The sequence below is a fragment of the Camellia sinensis genome, chromosome 2, assembly GCF_055761805.1.
Source record: "Camellia sinensis isolate YWXY chromosome 2, ASM5576180v1, whole genome shotgun sequence".
NCBI classification, from domain to species: Eukaryota; Viridiplantae; Streptophyta; class Magnoliopsida; order Ericales; family Theaceae; genus Camellia; species Camellia sinensis.
Window position 1 is genome coordinate 68104516 of NC_138962.1, and position 20918 is coordinate 68125433.

The 20918-nt window shown below is 28.3% G+C and overlaps 1 protein-coding gene across 1 annotated transcript; it reads right to left on the minus strand.

The window, feature by feature from the left end:
- Window positions 1–5106: 5106 nt before the first annotated feature.
- On the minus strand, window positions 5107–7465 carry LOC114307534 (transcription factor MYB61). The gene is made up of 3 exons (XM_028252926.2): window positions 6719–7465; window positions 6500–6629; window positions 5107–6390 (listed from the first exon to the last, which is right to left on the minus strand). Exons 1-3 carry the CDS (start codon window positions 6849–6851, stop codon window positions 5361–5363), a joined length of 1293 nt encoding a protein of 430 aa, XP_028108727.1. The 5' UTR covers window positions 6852–7465; the 3' UTR covers window positions 5107–5360.
- Between the last annotated feature and the right edge of the window lie 13453 nt (window positions 7466–20918).

Below are 20918 nucleotides of genomic sequence, written 5' to 3' on the forward strand. Positions count from 1 at the left end.
TGGTGGGTACGTAATGGGTGCAGAGTGGGTACTCCGTAGGTACTCCACAGCAGTGGTTTTTTTTTTTTTCTTCAGAAGTTGGAATTTGATGTAAGTCTATGGCTTTATTTCTCCTTAATCATCTTCAAAAAATTTATGTAATTTGGAACCATCAATTATTTACACGGTTAGAGAATAACTTTGCCCTCTTCCACTTATTGTTGTATAGTATTATATTTGTATTGTTGAATATTGATTTATTTTGGGTTTTATAATTTCTCTTTATAACTATTGTTTTGAACTTTTATTTGTAGATATGATGTTTAACTATAAATTTAAAAAATAAATAAATAAATATTTGATGTAGGGATGACAATGGATAACCTACCCTGTGGGTATCCATGGAGACCCAACTCAAATACATGAGTTTTTCCTTTTTTTTTTCTTATCCATTGGGTAGGATAAGCGATATTCTTTAAATATCCACATAGAATGGGTCGGGAATGGGTACTCACTAATTTTCTCATATATTTTTATTTATTTATTTATTTTTTAAGATTTATAACCAAAGCTAAATATATATTCAATCTTTTTTCTTTTATTTATTTATTTATTTTTCAGGTTCATAACCAATTTTTTTTTTTTTTTTTAAATTCTCAACCATTTTTTTTTTTAATTTTTAAGATTCACAACTAAAGCTAAATATACGTTCAATCTTTTTTCTTTTGTTTTTTTTTTTAAATTTTGTTTTTTTTTAAGGTTCACAACCATTTTTTTTTTAGATTCACAACCAAAACTAAATATACATTCAATCTTATTTTACTTTATTTAGCTCAACAACAAAATCAAATACACATTAATTAACATTGTCAAATTATTCTTGTCAAATTTTATGCATATCTAGAATTTTTTAAATTTATTTAGAAAAATTTTATTCCTACAAAAAAATTCCAAAAAATTTCATCTTCTTTTTTAAATATTTTTTTTTTAATTTTATGTATCTCCTTCTCCTCTCTATTAATTGATCTTCGATAATCTGAAGGTGAGTTATTGCTCTCGTTTCCATCTTCATCTTCATCATCTTCTTCTTCTTCTTCTTCTTCTTCTTCTTTTTTTAAAATTTTTATTTGCATTTATAAAATGAATTTTCTTGTTTTAATATCTCCTACAATTGTTTTATTGGATTTCTCTCTGATTTGATGGTAACCTTAGATTGAATTCCCAATTTTCATCTTAACTAGTGATCACCTTAATTAAAATTTTATACATTTTTGTGTTCAATTTTCATGTTTTGATTATGATTAATTGCGCGTTTTTGATCGATAGTCACAATCTTTTTACCGCTAGGTTGTCGTCATCGCAAATCGTCATTGCTGTAGTGAGATGATGAGAATTAGAACTCTAATTGTCAACAGAGTAGTGAAAACATATGGAGAAATTATTTTCCGATGTACCTAAAAAAAATATGGGGAAATTAGTGGGTACACATCCCCGGTTGAGATTTAAATAATATTACTTACCCTACCCGACGAACAAGAAAAAAGAGGAAACCCAAGTATTTGGATTGGGTCTCCATGGATACCTGCATGGTAAGTTATCCATTGCCATCCCTACTCTATTGACAATTAGAGTTCTAATTCTCATTCTCTCTCATCCTCTCACTACAACAACGTCGATTTGCGATGACGACAATCTAGCGATGACAAGATTGTGACTGCCGATCAAAAACGCGCAATTAATCGTAACCAAAACATGAAAATTGAAGACAAAATTGTACAAAATTTCAATTAAGGTGATCACTATAGTTAAGATGAAAATTGAAAAATTCAATCTAAGGTTACCATCAAATCAGAAAGAAATCCAATAAAAAAATTACAGGAGATATTGAAATAAGAAAATTCATTCTATAAATGCAAATAAAATTTTTTTAAAAAAAAAGAAGAAGAAGAAGATGGAAACGAGAGCAATAACTCACATTCAGATTATCGAAGATCAATTAATAGAGAGGAGAAAGAGATACATAAAATTAAAAAAAAAATTAAAAAAGAGATGGAATTTTTTTTTGTAGAAATAAAATTTTTCTAAATAAATTAAAAAAATTCTAGATATACATAAAATTTGACAATAATAATGTGACAATGTTAATTAATATGTATTTGATTTTGTTGTTGAGCCAAATAAAATAAAATAAGATTGAATGTATATTTAGCTTTGTTGTGAATCTTAAATAAATAAAAAAAAAAAATAAATAAAAATTGAATGTATATTTAGCTTTGGTTAAGATTGAATTTTTCGAAATAAATTTTAAAAATTCTAGATATACATAAAATTTGACAAGAATAATGTGACAATGTTAATTAATGTGTATTTGATTTTGTTGTTGAGCCAAATAAAATAAAATAAGATTGAATGTATATTTAGCTTTGGTTGTGAATCTTAAAAAATATATATAAAAAAAAATAAAAAAAAAATTGAATGTATATTTAGCTTTGGTTAAGATTGAATTTTTCAAAATAAATTTTAAAAATTCTACATATACATAAAATTTGACAAGAATAATGTGACAATGTTAATTAATGTGTATTTGATTTTGTTGTTGAGCCAAATAAGATTGAATGTATATTTAGGTTTAGTTGTGAATCTTAAAATAAAAAAATTAAAAAAAAAAAAAAAGATTGAATGTATATTTAGGTTTGGTTGTGAATCTTATCCAAAAAAAAAAAAAGTTGTGAACCTTAAAAATAAATAAATAAATAAATAAATTGAGTATATATTTAGTTTTGGTTGTAAATCTTACCCCCCAAAAAAAGAAAAAAAAAGTTGTGAACCTTAAAACAATAAAAAATTAAAAAAAAAAGATTGAATGTATATTTAGTTTTGGTTGTAAATCTTAAAAATAAAAAATAAAAAAAAATAAAAAAGAGGGGGTCAAGTTGGGTTGGGGAATATCCAAACCCATTAGGAGATAGGGAGGGTAGTACCCATGGGGAATGAGAAAAAATAATTATAGGAGACTGGAGATGAAGAATTAATATTCACCTCATTAACTCTCATTGCCATCTTTAATTTGATGTACCCTATCTATACCCATACTTTACATTTTTTTAGCTTTTAGAATATCAGTGTACCAGTATCAAACTCGTACCCGTGTCCGTACCGGCACGCGTGCTTCATAGAAGATGACTCATTGTATTCTCAAGATTTATAATTTTTTGATTATGAACTTAGATTTATAATTGAATCATGTAAATTCTTTTGTACTTGTTATTTATTGTCCATAATTTTCAGTCAGAACAATGAGTGTGAGAGGGACTGTATAGCTATGTTGAATTAATACATGCCCATTTTTCCCAATTTCATCAAGCATACTATACTGTACAGTATTGTAAACTGCTTTGAAGGAGATATGACATTTGATATTACTCGGGAAAAAGAAAGCACAAAAGCAACCAAATTTTGAACAGCTGTTTTAATAGAAAGATGCTTCTTCATAATAATAATAATAATAATATATTCACCAAATAAGGCTACCCTTTTCTCTCATTTTCCAATCAGTCACATTTCTTATCTGTTCTTCTTCTTCTTCTTCTTCTCTCTCTCTCTCTCTCTCTCTCTCTCTCATGAGGTATCAGCATCAGGAGATATGTCCCTCAGACTCAAGAGGGGGACCCCTTTGCTCCTCCCCTGAAGTGGAAAATGTTGAGCTTCAGAAGGGTAACACATGTCTCAGTTTTTACACTTGATAAATGCAATGGAAATTGTGGCCAATCCTAATTCGCCTACCAATTTTTAGATGTCCCAATCCTCCTTGAATTTGTTTGGAATTTCTTGCTTCGTCGGTGCTGTTTAGATCAGGCAAAAAATTAATTTGTGGCTCATATTAGGGGTTTAATTGGTTGGGATTTGAGTGAAAATTTAGTACTGAACCAAACCCTTTGGTTTTATTGTTTGAGGAATTAAAACCGACCACATACTATTGTTTGTAAATGAGGGATTGATAAGAGAATTTAAGAAACTTAGAATCTCATATCGAGAATAAATGCAGAAAGAGGGTGAATGTTGCTTCTATAAACACCTTCCTCTTAGACATTTATTACAAAATGTATAGTATTGGTCATTAATCTTTTAATGTCTAAAGAATCAAAATATAAAAAGTATTTAAATATAATATTTTGATTAGTGGGCAGTGGAATAAGTTTTTTATGCTTATTTTCGGTTTAGATAATGTTTAGTAAATTAAGAAAAATGTAGGAAAGATAATTAATATATGTTTAATTACTTTTAGGAGATTGAAAACCATTTGCTTTCATGTTGATTAACAGTCTAAATCTAGCTTAATATTTGTTGTGGGGTTTTGCCTCCTTTTTTCCAAGTGGAAAAGTATATCATCCTCTCAAGAGAACCCATAGAACACATGCTTTTAGAGTGATGTAAAATTAAAGTGAGACAACTGCATCTATATTGTCTTCAAAATCAGTTAGTTTTCGAAAGGAGAGAGAGAGAGAGAGAGAGAGAGAGAGAGAGAGAGAGAGAAGTGATTCAAAGGACCGTCAAAAGTGAAATCCATCTCCATCTAAGAGAAAGTGATAGACCTCCATTTAAGAAAAATAGTACCTGGAATCTTGCATACATACATGAGAAAAAGTACTCAAAGGCTTTTATATGTATTTTACATTTTGAAAATGAATTGATAATGAAAGTGATTGGTAGTAGTAGTGTTAAAAGTGTGATGAAAAAAAATTCTTTAAATCCAAACACATATTTGAATATCCTATGGATAGTCACCATCCGAGCGCGCGAGCCTTGACACAACAGTAAAATTGCTTTGACTTGACCGTCGATAGTTTTAATTACGAAGATAATCTCTTATTGAAAAAGAAAATATTTTTAGACTTTGCAATGACAGGAGTCTTGTGCGCTGAAACTACCTTTTATAAATAGTCCACATCTATCTCCGAGGATTTTTCAAGTCGAAAAAGGTGAAGAAGGGTAAAGGTGGTCATAATGGTTAAAACCCAAAAAGCAATACAACTTTTTCTTTGAAATTTTACTCATGAAAAATTACAAGCTGTGAACCAAAAAAACAGTACTGAAAATAAAAAAAATAAAAAAAGCATATATAGAAGATGAAAAAACACATTGAAACAAGACCTTTTATTCTGTGATGATTCTTCCATGTTCCATAGACAAAAGAGATGAGAGAGCACAATTTAACCTTGTTTCTATCACAAATAGATTGGGTATCAGAAAGCTTGGAGAACTTTGTATCAGACCTATTTACAAAACAACAAAGAAAGGTTTTATATAGCACACACACCTTGCTCAAAAGACAATGTAAAAATCTTCCCTTTTTGGAAAATTCCCAAATTGCCAAACACAACCTAAGAAAATTGCCCATAGCTTGCTGCAAGCCTCTGGAAATGCTTATTGTACAAGTCTGTGGCTTGTGAAGCTTCTTGTTGTTGCTGCTGATTCTGATGCCAATTAGTACTACTCGGCGCGTGCGTCATCACAAACTGTGATTCTGATTTAGTCTCATTATAAATATCTTGAGCAGCTTGGTTTTGGATTGTTGTTGCTAGTAAAAATGGTGTTTGGAGGTACTCAGACCATTTGATCTCTTCTGGGTCGCCATCAATCGGTTGAATTTCAGTTTCTTTCTCTGATTTTACGCAATCTGCTGTTGGTACCCAGGAAAAGTTGTTGTTGTTGTTGTCAAAGAAGGAACTTTCAATGCTATTGCTGCTTCCATTGCTGCTACTCCCATTATTACTGTATGTGCCACTGTTCCAATTGTGGATTCCATTGATGTCAAAAGTCCCCAATGAAGAAGGAAGACTAATGGAAGGCTTGATTTGTGTTGTGGTGGTAAGAATTGGGCTTGACATGGAAGTGAAAACAGTGGAATTGAACTCAGAAATCATCTCAGAACACCTCGAATTCGGATTGAGGAAAAGGGTTGTGTTTGGATTGGCAGAAAGTCCCATATCAGGCCTGTAATTCAATTGCTGGAAAGAGAAATAACCCGGAAAATCAGGAGGCTTGCAACCGGTGGCGGTGGAGCTCTCGTGGGATGAAACAAACCTTTCTTGGAAGAATTCATGGGTTGGCGGTGGTGGCAGTGGCGGTGGTGGTGGCGGTGGTGAGTTTTCAATCAGAGAATAGCTATCTGCAGCCACTGAAACCTTTGGCTTCTCAGTCAATTGGTCATGGGATGATGATCCACCGGAGGCTCTCTCATTGTTCTTGATTGTTGCTGATACTTTCTCTTCATTCTCAATCTCAGAAAGGGGCTTGTGAGTGTTTGGGTCAATGCCTCTCTGCCTAAGCTTCTTCTTTAAAGACGAGTTCCACAGATTCTTTATCTCATTATCGGTCCTCCCGGGTAATTGAGCTGCAATCTGAGACCATCTAGCGAAGCAAAAAAACAAAAAAAAAACCCATTTCACAATTTGAAAACAAAAACATGTTTTACAAAGGAAAAAAAAAAAAACAAGATGTCAACAAACTATATACATACCTGTTGCCTAGAACTGCATGAAGTTCAATTATCAGATTCTCTTCTTGCTGTGAAAATGTCCCTCTTTTCAAATCAGGCCTCAAGTAGTTTATCCACCTCAGCCTACAACTCTTCCCACACCTTTGCAAACCTGCAAGTTTATCAAGTTTTGAATACCCTTTTGATTGCATTTGAAAAGAGTACCAAAACCACTGAAAACAATTTAATTAGGGTATGTACCTGCAAGTTTAGGGACAGAGCTCCAACAACCATGTCCAAACTTGGTTATGTGCCTTACAAGCTTCTCATCTTCCTCAGGAGACCACAGGCCTTTCCTTAGTTTCTGCTTGTAACAGCAAGAGTGCCTCCCCATGTGGAGTTCAAATTCTATGACTGCAATGCTGCAAAAGCTACACAAAGATAGCAAGGTTATGTGATTGTCAGCAAAAGAAGAGGAGCTTCTTCAAGTGGATATTTGGGGGGGGGGGGGGGGGGGGGGGGGGGGAGAGAGAGAGAGAGAGAGGTTCAGAAAATGAAATGGCAGCCTGGTAGGGAATCAAATTAATAGGAGGAACCTCAAAGAGAAAGGTCACATTCCAGAGGTGATTCAAGATTGTCGCTTTTTAAAATTAGGAAAAAAAAAATGTTATGTACCTAGAAAAAAACACTATCTAGAATTCGTAATTTCTTATTGTGAGGGTCACACAGAATGAATCTAATCACTAAATTTCAAAATTTTGAGTACTTTTCTAATACATATCCTTCTTATTTTAAAATTACCATTTAAAATTACCAATCTGAATTTGGTTTTATGGAGCTCCAATAATCTGACTTTCTATGTCTCATCAAAAGGTTTTGAGAATTAATGAATTTGACAGCAGTGGTGGGGCAAGATGACAGATTTTTATTTGGTGGGGATACTGAAATTTTTTTGTGTGAAAGACAACATTTTTAGGAGTTCAAAATCAGTAAAATTTGAGGTGCATCACACAAGTCATATATGGACTCACTTGAGAGACTTTGCATAGGGGTTTTAAGTAAATTCCCATTTGGACCAATTGTTCATTCCAAGATTCCAAATACAAAATCAGCCACAAGATTTGAAAAAGGTAAAATGTTCCTGCAGATGAGAACTACCCATGATTAGTTAAGACTTGTATACTTGGTAAACCCTAATAAATTATTGATAACACAAAGCCTCAGACAGTTAATACATTTTTTTTTTTTTTCTATTCAAGACAGTTAATACATTCTGTTGTTCCTTTTGATGACACTATATAATATTCCAAATCCTCCATTGACTCTATGATACACATTTTTGAGAGAATTTTTTTTATTTTGAATATATGGGAGAAAGACGTAATATGGGAAGGAGAACCTTTGTTTACGAGACTGTGATAAGACTTGAGCCTTTGACTTTCTAATAACGTATACAAGAGTTCTGGTAAACTGAATTAGCTCTAATTGGTTTCTTGTTAGGCTTCTGTGCGAGTTTGCAAGATAATTTTCAATTAAAAATGGAGTTTTGTTGTTTATGAGTAATCCTCCAAACCCATGATCACATTGATAAGGTTTGCAATTGGATAGAAGGACAATATAGTATTGAAATCCTTGTAAAATAAGGGGCAGCTTCCTTCTCTTAAAAAATAAAAAATAAAAATACTTAAGCTCTATCAACTCTCCAAATCATTCAATCATCTCAAATAAGATTAAAAAAATGTAAAGAATAACGGTCCACTATTCATGATTGATTTCAAATTTTTTATTATTCAAAATTTTATATGTATATATATATTTTTAAAAATTTTGTTCATTAGAAATTGTATGCTGTCTGCATTCAATTGCAAGGCTAAAATCCACAATAATGAAAGGAAGTAAACTAGGGTACCCATATAAATGCAGAAGAACAACAATTATGTAGTTGTCCTCTTTTGGATTGAGTACCCATTACTAAAACTAGAGTAAAGACAAATTTGGATAAATTATTTAAAGTTACTTTTGTACATAAAATGGGATGATATTAATTCATTATGAATTTATTTTCTCCATTCAGACATTTTTAATGTTGTTTGATTAGGCGTGCATTGTCATAATTATGTGCTATTCAAGTAAATGAACCATAGGAGATGATAGAATGAAACATTGATTGTTGTCATGGTATACAATGTTAATTTTGGAGTAATTATTAAATGAATTGAGGATTCGAAATATTTTTATGTGAAAATAACATGGTTATGCCATATAAGAAATGCTTGGAGACATAAACCAGAGTAATTTGTTGCTTTTTTTATTTATTTATAATCTATCCATTGCCTAATTAGCTTATTGTTATGGGCATGGACTAACTACCCTCTCTGTTTCTCCTTTGGCTTCACTATATGTTCTGATGTGCCCTTTAAATACACACAGCATCTCTGTATTATCCCACATTGATTCATCATTTTTTCCTTTTTTTTTTTTTTTTTTTTGTGACTTTTTTGAAAATGGGAAACCTTGCTAAGACAAGATCACATTGAACGTACTTCTGTAGAGTATACCCTAACACCTGCAATCATTTGTAAACCACAGATATTGATTAAATTCAAGAGACACTAGTTAAAATTGAAACTAAGATGTCTGAATTTACATTTCATCCCAGAATCGCCTGTGTAAGTTTGATCCATCATTTTCCATTAACCCATGTAACAATAGTTGCGTTAGATGTGTGTTTTCTATTAATTCATGTAACGACAACTAATAGAAAGTTGACATTGGAACTAATTGTAAGTATAGAGTGTTAACATTATAACTAAAAAATCACGAATCAATATGAGATTTGTAATAAAAGTATACGGAACAAAGTGTATTTAATCTTTCATTTTCCCCCAACCCTCTTTTTCTAAAGAATTTTCAAGCCAAACTTTGAAATTAACATATTAATTATCTACTTGCATTATTTTCTCCTACAATGATGCTTCACATTAGATAATTAACCAATAAAATCATGGGAAATTTTCAACCTTTTTTTGTTTTTGGTTTTCCAATTCATCTCTTAAATCATGTGATATTGCAAAACTGAAATGCTTGTCAACATTTGTACAAAAGGGACCTTTGCCAAAGTAAGGGAAAAGTTTTGCCGGCGAGCCTTTTGGAATCCTAGTCCCTACCACAGCTCCCCATCATATTTGACTTTAATTACCCATAAGTACACATTTTTCATGGCCCATCTTACCCTTCGAATTGTCCTTAGGCCCCTAGAGTTGTCCCACTTACCACTAATTTAACCTTGTGGGACAAGTATTCGATTTTTTTTCCTAATCTCTTTCTTTCTCCCGATTCAATATACTTCTAATTGTTGAATTTACAACAATAAATTAAAATTGTAGAGACAAAAAATTTGGAATGAAATTATTTTTTTAAGAACAAAATATTTTAGTTGTCAAAAGTGTCATTGCTGTCTTTTTAGTGATGAAATTAAACTTTTTTAGTAATGAATAAATTATTCTTTTAGGGACTAAATTTTTTGTCTAAAAAAAAAATTTTGTTTACACGAAATTGTTTTGTTCTTAAAATTATATTTATTAGCGATGTTTCAAAATTTTATCGCTAAAGATCATTTTTTGATTTGTCGTGACAACTTTTTTGTAACAATTCACCTGATAACCAAAATTGGTATTTCAATATTTTAAAACTATTATATATTGCAGAGATTTTACATATTTTGAAATTCTCACCTAATTAATAATTAAAAATGCGTTGAAACATAAATATATATATATTTAAAGATAGAGGATTCTTCGTTAGGTGGGAGTTCTCTTTAGTATACCTTATTGAGCTATTTATATATATATATATATAGTGTTTAGTGCAATTTTTGTTAATAATATAGGCGATAGAAATAGCTTGAATCAAATAAAAAGATCATCATTTGGAAGTTGTGAGATTTTTTTTCTTTAACTTCTATTTTATGATAATCAAAAAATAAAATAAAATAAATTAAAAAGAAAAAAAAAAGGTGAAACAAGCCAATGAGAATAACACACAATGAGCCACTTGGATTAAAATTCCCAGTTAGAAAAAGTAAAATGTCAACCATGGAAAGCTATGTGTATTTTTTATTACATACAAAAATATGAGCATTCTGCCGACGAAATGTTGATTTTAATATTTTAAAAAAAAGAGTAAATTATTAATAAGTATTAATAGGTGGATTTAATTCTTATTAAGTTCTGCTAAAATAAGTTCTAATAAAATTATCGTTAAAATCAATTTTTTGTGACGATTTTTTGTATATGTCACTAAAATTGGACGATTGGTGACTTTTTTTTGTTACAATTTTTATAAATTGTCATAAACTTATAACTAGTAACTTTTTTTGTGATGAATTTTTCAAACTGTTATTGAAAATTAAAAATTAGTAATGCTTTTTTGTGACAATTTTTTTAAATTGTCGCTAAAACTTATAATTAGTAATATTTTTATAACAATTTTCAAATTGTGAAAATTAACAATTAGTGATATTTTTAATAGTGTTTGATAAAAATGTCATTAATTATCACAAGATTTATCAAATAATAAATTTACTTATTAGTACATATACATAAATTTTCCTAAAAAAAAGGCAAAAACGGTGTTGAATTCTTATTACAAATTTTATTCTTTCTGATTAAATATATATATATATATATATATTTTTAATCTCAATTAAGATGCTTTTTTTTTCCCCTACGTGGCGCTGAGCGACAAAATATTCCATGAAAGTTACGCGTGGTCGTACAAACATTATATTATATTAAGGGTAAATTATACTGACCACCTGAAGTTTTGTTTAATATAAATTTCTTTTTACATTTGAAAATTTATATTTTTTTTTTCTAAAATTTATAATCTCATTATAAATTACTCTTTTAATTATTGAGGTCATATCCTCAATTTTTTTAAATGACTATTTTGCCTCTTTTTTTTTTATCATTTCTTCTTCCTATAATCATGACTAAATTTTATAATTTTTCATCATCAAATTCTACCTGAATATATTCTTATTGAATGATGATATACAAACATAAATTCTATATAAAATTTTCAAACACAATGATATAGTGTAATGGTGATCTTTCACTTTAAAATAAAATACTCATAAATATGATTTATATTTACAACAATATCACTATCATAATATTTTTATAATATTTTTTTATAAATTTTTATATATAAATATAAATTTTTATTTTTATTTCACCATTATATTTAGATTAGATCAATTTAATCTAGATATATTTAAAAAGTATAAAATTTGTACAAAAAAACTTTTAAAAAATTCATTGAATTCAAAATAAGATAATGTATTGAATTTTTGCATTTGTTTATTTTTTTGTATTTGGTGAATTTAAAAAATCACAAAATATTATACTTCTTAAATATATCTAGATTAGGTATATCTAAAAAAAGAATTAAAAAATTACTTAAAATATTAAAAAATAGTAAAAATAAAAAAAAAACCAAAAATAAAAATAAAAACTCAAATTTTTTGTGTGAATTAAACCAAAGAAAATTATTGTCATTTCCCTTAAAATGACATGAACAAAATATCTACATTATTTTATTATTATATATATATATAAAGATTAAGGGGTAAATATGTCATTTTAATCTAACAAAAGAATAAATGTAGTTTTTTTAAATGTGAGAGAATATTTGTATTAAATAGAAATCTTAAGGGGTTTCAGTCTAATTTACCCTTATACAAACAGAAGTTTTCAAAAGGGACAAGTGCGGTGATGTTTAGGTTCAGATCTTATTTTAATAATTTAAATGATTCATTTTTTAAGTTATATTGTTTAGATCATTCATAAAATAAAATAAAAAATTAGATCGATTCGATCAATTGTAGCCATGTTAGTTTATAATATTTATTTGTAAGAAATTGAATGACAAATATTCTTTGAATACATAGATGATCTATATATTTTGTTTTAAAAAATGAACCATTCAAATTATTAATTTGAGACTTGTGATGGATCTCACAAATTGAAGTAACACCGTCCAATCTACTTTGTGATTGATAAGATCTAAAAGGTTTATTGATTTTAGGAGTGCGAATTTAGAATAAACATATAAATTATTACACATCAAATAACATAGGGGATTTTTTTTTTTACCAAGAGTAGAGTTCTAAAATAGACATATGAATTACTACATGTCAAATAACATAAAGTTTTCCTTCTTTTTTTTTTTTTTTCCTTCCCCTTTTTCTTACCCGCCTCCAGTCATCACCGATCTAATCTATTGGAGAGAAATTTTAAAGTCCACACGCATAATATCAAAGCCCAATATACCTTATTTGAAACTCACTCAAACAATATTAACACATAATAATTCACTTGGAGAAAAAACTCCAGAGTCTATATGCACAACATTAAAGTCTGTCCATTATTTCAAACTCAGACTCACAAAATTAAGGGCTGGTTTGGGGATCCATTAAAAAAGATAAAAAGTCAAAAAGTTATTTAAAAAGTTAAAAAATTATCACTATTCATCAAAAAAAAATATAAAAAAATTAATATATAAATATTAAAAAATAATTCAACTTTTCGGCCCATCAGTCAAACCAACGGCCAAGAAAGGGAAAAAAATTATTTTATAAGCATTCACTAAGTGACATTGGAAAAGTTGGGCCCGTCGGGCCCACCATGGGTCCCTTTTTTATAATCCGAACCATTTAATATGTAAAACTTGTCTAGTATTATATGTCTGTAAAAAATCACGTCTACTGGATATCGCTAACAATATGATCAAATCAGTTTTGTATAAAACAATGAATAGTATTATAATTAACAGTTGACAAAAAAACTAACATGATCAGATAGTTATCGATATCCAATCAACGTGAATTTTAACACGCTTATAGTACTGGACGAGTTCTACACATTGGACGGTTCCGATTAAAAAAAAATGACCCATAGTGGGCCCCAACGAGCCAAACAACATCATCCAATCAAAACCCGAAAAACAGGCAATATTTTTCCAGGTACTCATCCCAGCCGACTGACTGCTTATTTGTACGGCCTAACATACTATCTTCTCCTATACACTTATTTATATAATTTTTTAATACATATTTTTTCATAAAAAGTCAAAAAGTTAACCCAAGCATCTATATATTTTTTCCTCAACTTTTTAATCTAAAAAGACAAAAAATATACTTATTTAGAACAACCCAAACAATCCCTAAGTTTGAAAGTAGAAAATTCATCTAATATATTACGACATAATTTTTTTACTATTTATCTGATGTGTAACTCTACCTTCAAGGGTTGTAAGTGGAACAATTGCAACATTAAAACAAAAACAAAAATATATAAAATAATCTGATTTGTTTTTTGTATGGTTGTCGGAGGGAGAAATGAGAGTCGCACAGGAGAACAGGTGAATTTATCTTAAAAACGAGTACAATAATATATATATATATATATTTTTTTTTTAATTTAAAAAATTATGATTTTTTTTTTGGTCCCCTTTGTTTTCACAAGTAGAATGGAGTAGATTTATAATGAGGAAATTGTTAGTGAGGGGATTGATAATGAGAGAATTAAGTAAAATTGTATTTGTTTTGATTATAGTTAGGGCAAATTACATATACACCCCTCCAGGTTTGACAAAATTACAGATACCCCCCTGAGGTTTGAGAAATTACGAATTCCCCCCTGAATGCTATATTTGCATAAGAAATTAGGGGGTAATTTGTTATGAAATATAAACCTCAGGGGGTAAATTGTTATGAAAATACAAACCTCAGGGGGCGGGATGTAATTTCCGAAACCTCAGGGGGGTATCTGTAATTTAACCAAACCTGGAGGGGTGTATATGTAATTTGCCGTTATAGTTATTAGTGTATGGATGGTTAAATTATTTTTATATAAAATAAATATAAAATAATAAAAAAATATGAAAACATTAAACATTAATGTTTTTAAAAAAATGACCAACATGTAAAAAAAATTTTAAAAAATAAAAAATTTCCAAAAAAAAAATAAAACAAATAAAATAATGATTTTTACTTAACAAAAAATATAAAAAATTAAACATTAATGTTTAAAAAAAAATGGCCAACATGTAAAAAATAAAATAAAAAATTTCTAATTCGACGGATTATTTTTTTAATACCAAGTCTTCGAGGCACATCCGAATTCCCTCCCCAAGAGGCTTCATAATCCGGAACTCACTATCAATCCCTTCTCTATCTCCTAAAACAAACATAATATTAGTAAGTCTTACCTCACTATCAATATCAATCATTTTTCTAACTCTCCAAACAAACAGAACACCTGTTTTTTATAACTTTTTTCTTTAATTATATTCCCTATAGAAGTTCCAAATACAATCCTCTCTCTCACAATAATAATAGAGAGCATCGATAATGAGAAACAATTTTATTTTATTTGTTTATTTTTATTTTTATTTTTTTGCCAATATTAAGTTTTCTTGACCTTAGCAATGAACGTCCCATCGATCCGATAATGAGTAATAAATGAGAAGGGGCCCAAAAGGAGATTCCTGTAATCTCCCATCCCTCATCATGCACTTGTGAGCTTATCCTTAATAATCCTCTCATGGACCATGAACCTCTTGATAAATTATATAATTCTCTAATATTAATATTTCATTTCATTTATTATTAATTCTATTTAGTGTAATTTATAAAATTATTTATATTTTTTATTTCAAAAATTTATGTGAAAATATTTCATGCAACTTATACTTACAGTTTATAAAATAAAAATAACTTAAATAAATTATTCTTTTCAAAAAAACTAATTTTTAAAAATAAAAAAAATGTATACCCTAATTTTTAATTTGCAAGACATTGTGCCAAACACAACCATTGTCTCTTAAAACGTTTAACACATAAGTGATAGGTTTCATGATATAAATTAATAAGTTATTCAGCACCTTTTAGCAATGCCAGATAGAGATGTAATTGGTTTGGTACAGTCACTATTTAGGTAAAAAAATTTATTAAACCGATAATATTAATTTTATTATTTTGAATATCAATACAAACTGTTTCTCCTATTAAATTACACAGATTGAAACAGTTCGGTTCAATTTAATTGATCTACACTCTTTCAAATTTTAATCACTTTTTAAAGTTATAGTATACTTAGGGGTCTTTTGGGAAGCAAAAAGAAAAAGTCAGCTTTTATCTTTTTATCTATTTTGGGTCACATCATCTCTCACATTTTTTATTCATGAAAAGACAAAATAGACTAAAAAAATCAAAAAGTCAATTTTTTACCAACTTCTCAATACACCACTCACTAATCTATGAAAAAACATTGACTTAGCCATTTGTCCACTACTTTAAACATATCCAATCCATCCATTTAGTAAATAATTTTCAATTCCTACATTAACCAAAATACAAACAATAATAATAATAATAAATGCTAAAGTTTCAAGAATAGTGAGTAATAGTTAAAAGGCAATGGCTTTGGTCCAGTTCAAGATCGGACTGGACCGTGTTGTTGGGCCTGTGAGGGTCCACCACGGGTCCTGTTTTGATAATCCGAACCGTTCAATGTGTAGAGTTCGTCGAGTACTATATGTCTGTAAAAAATCATGTTGATCGGATATCGATAGCTATGTGAACAAAATAGTTTTTTATCAACCGTTAATTTTTTCACTGTCCATTTTTTTTATACAAAACTGATTTGATCACATAACTATTGATATCCGATCAACGTGATTTTTTATAGGCATATAGTACTCGACGAGTTCTACACATTTAACGGTTCAGATTACCAAAACGGGCCCATAAAATGGACCCTATGAGCCTGACTGGATGGGTCCAGTCTTGATCTCAACTTGAGACAAACTGGACCCTAGTTAAAATTATATAAAGTTACTAACTTAATTTATAGAGATGATAAGATTAATTAATTGAGGTTAGTAATTTATTATACTTATTAATATTATTATATTATTAAATTACATATATATTATAAATATAATATATGTAGAAGCGGTTTATTTCGGTTTAGTTTGGTACACAAAATACTTGAATCGGTACCAAATCGAAAATTGAAAAAAATCAAACTAAAAAATTATAGATACCAATTCTTGTTAAAAACAAACTAATATGGCCGGCTCAATCTAATTCAATTGGTTTGGTTGATTTTTTAAAATTTTTGTTCCATCTCTAAAGTTCAATTCCATTTACTGATTCACATCTTACATATTATTTCTTGTTTGGTTTCAATTTCAAAATTAGTTTTTTGAAATATTTTTAAAAATATAAATTAACTTGATAAAAATAAATATTAAAGTATATTTTAAAAATTTTGAAAATCATTTCCACCCTCAAAATGTAAACCCATTTGAAAAGAATGAATATTTATTATTTATTATTATTTCTTACTAAATAACCTTTTAGTTTTTTTCAAAAATTGTTAACAAATAAATTTTAAAAATCAAATCAAGCAGAGATATTTCCTAATTTAAATCAATAACTCTTAATTGAGAGCATTCTTTAAATTTGTTCGAAAACACATTGAATAATTTCTCACCAAGGATCCTTTAGAGTGAAATTTCTCTAAAATTTCCTAGAGTGCTATATTTTGTGGTTGAGATTTACTGGCAAGTCACATCAAAAAAATTGATGTGACTTACCAGTAAATCTCAACTATACATTGTAGCACTTTAAGAAACTTTAAGAAAAAATCACTCTAGAGGATCCTTGCTCATAATTTATAGGCGGTGTGCGTGGGTATGAGCTGTTATATGTGAAAAGTCAACCATCATCATCGGTACTGCTCCACGTTTATTCCACTTGGTTCTTTATTCTTTTATTTATACAGACAATCCTTAATTATTTGTCGGCTTGGCTGTTATTTGTAATTCTTTATTAGGATTATTTAATAAATAATGTTATATGTACTAATTAATATATTAATAAGTGTATTAATAGATAATGTAGTATCATTTTAAAAGTTTTAGATATTTGTAATGTGTATAATAAATATGGTCAGTAATAATATCATAATACTAGTTGATATATTAATTAATACATTAATTGATGCGTGTAGCACTAGCGTTATCCAATTAACCAACTTCATACCTCTAATTGAGAATTATTTTTGAAAGATACTTAAAAGTCATCTTTTAACTTTTAATTCATTTTTTGTTATATCATCTCTTATATTTTTTATATATATTTTAAAAAAAAGTCAAAAAAATTAAAAAAACTAATTTTTAATCATCTTCCCAAAACACCATTGAATATTTACATTTTGTTTGGATATTTTTTAGTTAAATAAATACAAAATATTCTTTCTTCTTGTTTAAAAAACAAAACCAACTTGATTTTTTATTTTTTATTTTTTGTCAATATGAGAATATTTGGGTATATTCCAATAGTTGGCTCCAATCCGGATCCTCTCCTTAACTTCTCTCCTTGACTCTTGTTGGATCATTAGACTCACTTTTGGGCTCAATTTCAATGATCCGAGCTCTTCACATTTTTAAATTTGTTGAGCATATCATATTTGTAAAAAATTAAATTGATCGGACATCAGAAAACATGTGTTTGGAAAATTATTTATTAATTATTATTTTTTAAATGGTTTTTAGTTCGATGATCCGAACACGTAATTTCTGATATCTAATCAACTTAATTTTTTACAGGTATAATATACTTAATAAATCTTAGAATATGAACGGTTCGGATCATTAAAATTGGGTACAAAACTAGACCCAATGGCCGAGTAAGTAGGGAGTGAATGAGAAAAGTTAAGGAGATAATCTTGATTCCCAAGATATGTAAATGACAAAGGGTAAGAGTAATTTTATATATATATATATATATATATCTTATTTTTTATATCATTTTCTTACTCATAAATATAAAGCAATGGTATCTATATTAAAGAGTTTGACATAAAACTCATTCACTTGTGCTTAAAATTGAGAAAAAATTGTAAAAAAATAAGATTAGATATACTAGCATTTTTGAGAGGGTAAGCTTTGCAAATAAAGGAGGGTTGATGACACATGATCTTCTGTTCTTAAAATTTATGTCATCTTAATTTTAATATTGTAACAATCATACAATTGTATCATGAGATTTTCATATTTTAAAATTTTTATCATATTATATAAGTTAAAATACATTAATAAAAAAAACAAAAGACATGAATTTTGTGACAAATAGTCGGTAGTAAAATAGATTGATTATCATACACTTATGAGCATACCTAATGATTTTGTCAAATTCATATTTTAACATCTTATAATATTCGAAACGTTATAATTTAATAATCTTATTTAGTATAACAAATGTCATTTATTTAATTTTCTTTTCACAATGCTAATCGATAACACCTCGTTTGGCATGTCATCGGAGTTTGTTTCTTCAATCATCAAATTTTATCAAATTTTAAAATAAATTACAAACACATTTCTTGAGATTTAATTAAAATATGAATCATTCCCTGTGATTCTAGAAATTACATTCCACTCCCTGAGATTTTTAATTTCATAACAAGTCGCCCTTTTATTAATAAATCATAAAGTCAATTAACACTTTTTAATGATGTTAGAAATATATTTCAATTAATAATTTAGGTAATTTTATTATCATATAGGAGAGTAATTATCAATTTCATTTTTTAGTTAATTTTGTTAAATAAAAAATTCTGAGAAGGAAGTATTTGTAATTTTTCAAATTACAAAGGATAATCTGTACTTTAAGCAAATCTTAAAAAATGTATTTGTAATTTAGGCCTCGTTTGGGAACGGACTAATTTAGTAACTTTTTTGCTATTTAGCTAAAATATGAGCTAAAAAAAATTAGTATGTTTGGGATGACTTTTTGACTTTTTACGAAAAGATTTGCAAAAAGTAGAGAGAAAAGAGAATCTTTGACTTTTTGGTATGAGTTGTTGGTTTTTTGGTTAATTTAGTAACTTTTTGACTTTTTGACTAAAAAAGAGGATTCCCAAACGAGACCTTACTCTAAATTTTAACAATGATAACCCATTCGCCATTCCGAAAATACTAAAGGCCTACTATTTAAGGGCTCGTTTGGGAACATGCTAATTTAATAACTTTTTGGCTATTTAGCTAAAATATGAGCTAAAAATGGCACCGTTTGGTAGAGCTGTGGGAAAGTAATTATAACTTATAGCCTAATAGCTTATAACTTATAGCTGTGAACATAAGCTGATTTTTGACTTATAAATTAAGTTTCTCCTCCCCCACTTAAAGAATAAGTTGATTTTTAACTTACAAAAAGTTATAAGCTGTATTGTTAAGCTGAACCAAACACATCAAAATAGCTTAAATTAAGTTAAAAGCTGAAATAAGCTGGAAATAAGCCCTACCAAAAGGGTCTATGCTTGGGATGACTTTTTGACTTTTTACGAAAAGATGTGCAAAAAGTAGAGAGAAAAGAGGATTTTTGACTTTTTTGTATGAGTTGTTGACTTTTTGGCTAATTTAGTAACTTTTTGACTTTTTGGCTAAAAAGTTCGGTTGCCAAACGAGGCCTAAATTCTTAAATTTATTTACAATGACCTAACAAACGAGTTGGACGATTATTTATGACAATTTAGAAAGGATAAAATACACTTGGGCTCCATTTAGTTTAGTTTTTGAAAAGAGTTTTGAGTTACATTTTGAAAAATAAGTTGTTGAAAAGAGTTTTGAAAATTAAAATTTTGTTTGGTTATGAGTTTTGAAAATAATTTTTTGATGATTTGTATTTTTTTCTTTTATGTAGTTGAATAGATGGGTGTGAGAAAATTTAATTATTGATATACAGAATGTGAGAGAATGAGAGAGGAAAGATGAGAGAAAAAAAAATTGATTGGTTGATTTATTAATATAAAAAAAAAGAGAGAGAAAGAGAGAGGAGTTGTGAAAGTAAGTAAAACAAACATGTGTTTTTTTTTTTATTTTAATTTTTGATCAAAATGTTAATGTAAAAACCAAACCAAATGATACTTTGGTCTTTATAGTTTCAATTTGGACAATTTGATTTCTGCACTTTCAATTTTGTTGTAATGTAGTTCCTCCAGTCATATGTGGTTAATATTTTGAACAAAAAAAAAAAATCAATGTGAACCAAAGTAAAATTGAAAAATTCAAAATTTTGTTAAAAAAAAGTAAAATAAAAATATTTTTTTTTTGAATTTTACTTCCGTCCCTCTGTTTTACATAGTTTTTTTTTTTTTTCATTCCAAATTCTAACAGTAAGTGACAAAGAGACCCTACTGAAACAAAATTGAAAACATAAGGATCAAATTATTTAAATTGAAATTACAAAAACTAAAATGATATTTTGCTAAAACTACAGGACTAATAGTATAACTTACCCAATCAAAAATTAACATAAAACAAATCATATCGTTTATAGATCAAATAAAAATAATTTTTACAAATCTCAAACATTTTTCTTTTCGAG

Excerpts from the sequence above, each read along its gene's own strand:
- LOC114307534 (XM_028252926.2), bottom strand. The coding sequence starts at position 6,851 with ATGGGGAGGCACTCTTGCTGTTACAAGCAGAAACTAAGGAAAGGCCTG. Across the intron at positions 6,630-6,718 it reads CTCTGTCCCTAAACTTGCAG|GTTTGCAAAGGTGTGGGAAG; the intron begins GTACATACCCTA and ends ATAAACTTGCAG. Across the intron at positions 6,391-6,499 it reads CATGCAGTTCTAGGCAACAG|ATGGTCTCAGATTGCAGCTC; the intron begins GTATGTATATAG and ends TTGCTTCGCTAG.